Below are 2932 nucleotides of genomic sequence, written 5' to 3'. Positions count from 1 at the left end.
ATATATATATATATATATATATATATATATATATATATATTATTGTTTTATTCATGCATTATTATTTTAGGTGGTGAATCTTCAAGTTCAGTACATGATGCACAATATTTTGATGATATAATTGGAGAACATGTCTATAAGCCAGATGTACCTGTTCAACTTATTCCTTTTTAGGGTTTAATCTTCAAATCATTAAAGTTGGCTATCAAAATGTATTCTGAGTATGCTGAAATTGGTGGTTTTGATGTTAGACTGAGCACACAGTCAAGGTTTGATAACAAGATTATAAAGAAGAAACATGTTATATCTAATCGTGGTGGTAAACAGAAAAAGAAATCTTGTGACACATTAGGTACAAGTGGTGTTAGGAGGAAACAAAATTCAAATTCAAGAGCTATTGGTTGTCAAGCAAAGATTATATTTGAATCTGTGTATGGAACTCCAGATTATAAAGTTTTTCAGTTTGATGAACTTCACAACCATCAACTTGAGAAGAGAAGCAATTTAAAAAAGGCGAGACAAATGTCATATTCAGAAAAAGAGTTTATTGTGCGTGCTTCCACATCAAAAATAGGTCCAACTATAGCTCATAAGTTGAGGGCAAGTCTGAGAGGTGGGTATGAGTTTGTAAAGCCCAAAGTAGTTGACTATAAAAATTTAAGGAGAGATATCAACAGGGTTATTGGTTATAAAGATGCCCAAATGATAGTAAACACAATGAATGACCGTCGAGCTCACTATCCAAATTACTAATTTGAGTTTAATTGTCAAAATGATGTTTTGGACTGTATGTTTTGGGCTGATGAAATGGAGAAGGCATATTATGCTGAATTTGGTGATGTTATCTCGTTTGATGCGACTTTCCGAACAAACAAGTAAGTTATTTTATCTACTTTTGTTTATAGCTTATTCATATATAAATATTTTTATATTCACTTATTAATACATCAAAAATTGACTCTAATGAACATTTTTTGTGTGTTAGGTATCGAATGGTTTTTGTTCCGTTTATTGCTATTGACCATCATAAAAAATCGGTTACTGTTGGATCTGGGTTGCTAAGCAATGAAAGCATTGAGTCTTACTCTTGGTTGCTTAAATCATTTCTTAAAACTCATGGGAAAGAACCAACACTTGTTTTAACTGATCAAGATGCTGCAATAAAACAAGCTGTTGAGAATGTGTTTCGTAATTCAAAGTATCGATTATGTATGTGGCATATAATGAAAAAGTTGAAAAAAATGTATTATTTTAATATATTTGAAATATATTACTTATTAGTATATTCATTTATGAATATTGATTGTTATTTTACTTATTATTATTTATTCATTTATGAATATTTTTGTTTTAATATAGATATCAGATGATTTATTTACAAACACAGACTTTAGAAAAAGGTTTTTGAAGCTTGTTTGGGACATTAATATGAAACCTGATGTTTTTGAGGTGAAGTGGGGTTTGCTTATGAAGGAATTCAATCTTGAAGACACAAGATGGTTTAAAGACATGTTTACAATACGTGATTCATGGATACCTGGATATTTTAGTGATATTTCAATGTGTGGTTTGATGAAGACTACATCGAGGTCAGAGAGTATGAATTCATTCTTTAATACATATTCAGAAAGTGGGAACTTACTTTTGAATTTCATGATGAATTACGACACTGTCATTCAAAAGCAAAGGAATACTCAACGAGAGCTTGATAGGGCATCAAAGAAAGCATCATATAAAATGCAAACACCTCGAGAAATAGAACTGCAAGCATCAAAGGTTTATACAAGTACATTATTTTTTGAGGTGCAAAAAGAAATATATAAAGCATGTTTTTTCTATACATACTCATATGTTGGTATTGAAGATGGTTGGGAAGTTTACATTGTGCAGCACAACAACAGTAAAAGTGATTTTAAAAATGAATTTAAGGTAATTTTACTTATTTTTTATGAAAAATGTAATAATATTCATATATGAATATGATAATATTCATATATGAATATCAATATTCATATATGAATATTATATGAATATATATGAGTGTTGATATGAGTAGTCTTATATGAATGTAAATGTGTAAATTTTGTTTTTGTATCAGGTTGAAATAAAAGCTGAAGAGAAAGAAATAAATTGCAGTTGTGAACATTTTAAGTGTATGGGTGTTTTATGCAGACATGCTTTTACAATAATGATGAGATGTGGTGTTAAAGAAATTCCTGAAAGGTACATTTTGAAGAGATGGAGAAAGGATGTGATATCAAGAAATTATCGTTTTAGTTCTGTTCAATCCGATTCAGGTGATTGTGAAAATGTAAAGCTAGTCAATGATTCATATTATAGTTTTGAATCATGTTTGGATATTGTAAGAGATGACAAAAAGAGATTGACTTTGTTTGCTGAGAAACAACAAATGTTGTTGAAGGAATTTGAGAGTGATTATATTTCTCCTGGATTGAAAAGCAAGACAGATGGTGAAGTCGTATGCAAACTTTTAGGTGTTACTATTCCTATTCCAGAAGAGATTAATATTCATGTTCCTGAAGTTCAAAGCAATAAAGGTTCTGGAATCAAGAAAAGAATTCCAAGTGCAGGTGAAGTAGCATATGAAAATTCTAAAAAAGAACATAGAATGTGTTCAGGATGTGGAAAGCGAGTTCCGTACAATTTACGTACTTGTCCAGAAAGAGTTGGAGCTGCTAAATCAGCAAAAGACAGTTAGGGATTTTTTTTATTCATTTATGAATATATGCAGATAAAAACAATAAACAATAATATTCATGTATGAATAATACACATTTATATTGATATGGTAAATTGATATGTTGATATTTGTTTTTTAAATTACTATAAAATAAGTTATATTGATATTGTGAATTATTTATAAATGAATATAAATATGTGAAATTTGTTATACTAATAAATAAGTAATATT

At 29.1% G+C, this 2932-nt stretch overlaps 1 protein-coding gene across 1 annotated transcript; it reads left to right on the top strand.

The window, feature by feature from the left end:
- Nucleotides 1–807: 807 nt before the first annotated feature.
- LOC111909046 (protein FAR-RED IMPAIRED RESPONSE 1-like) lies at nucleotides 808–2719 on the top strand. Its single transcript, XM_052768955.1, has 4 exons — nucleotides 808–875; nucleotides 986–1181; nucleotides 1360–1776; nucleotides 2099–2719. Exons 1-4 carry the CDS (start codon nucleotides 808–810, stop codon nucleotides 2717–2719), a joined length of 1302 nt encoding a protein of 433 aa, XP_052624915.1.
- The last annotated feature ends 213 nt before the right edge of the window (nucleotides 2720–2932 follow it).

This window comes from Lactuca sativa, chromosome 2, assembly GCF_002870075.4.
Source record: "Lactuca sativa cultivar Salinas chromosome 2, Lsat_Salinas_v11, whole genome shotgun sequence".
Taxonomy (NCBI): domain Eukaryota; kingdom Viridiplantae; phylum Streptophyta; class Magnoliopsida; order Asterales; family Asteraceae; genus Lactuca; species Lactuca sativa.
This window is presented reverse-complemented; position numbering and strand designations above follow the sequence as displayed.

Coding starts and splice junctions, on each gene's coding strand:
- LOC111909046 (XM_052768955.1), top strand. CDS start 808: ATGGAGAAGGCATATTATGCTGAATTTGGTGATGTTATCTCGTTTGAT. Junction 1,182..1,359: donor TAAAACAAGCTGTTGAGAAT/GTGTTTCGTAAT, acceptor GTTTTAATATAG/ATATCAGATGATTTATTTAC. Junction 1,777..2,098: donor TAGAACTGCAAGCATCAAAG/GTTTATACAAGT, acceptor TTTTTGTATCAG/GTTGAAATAAAAGCTGAAGA.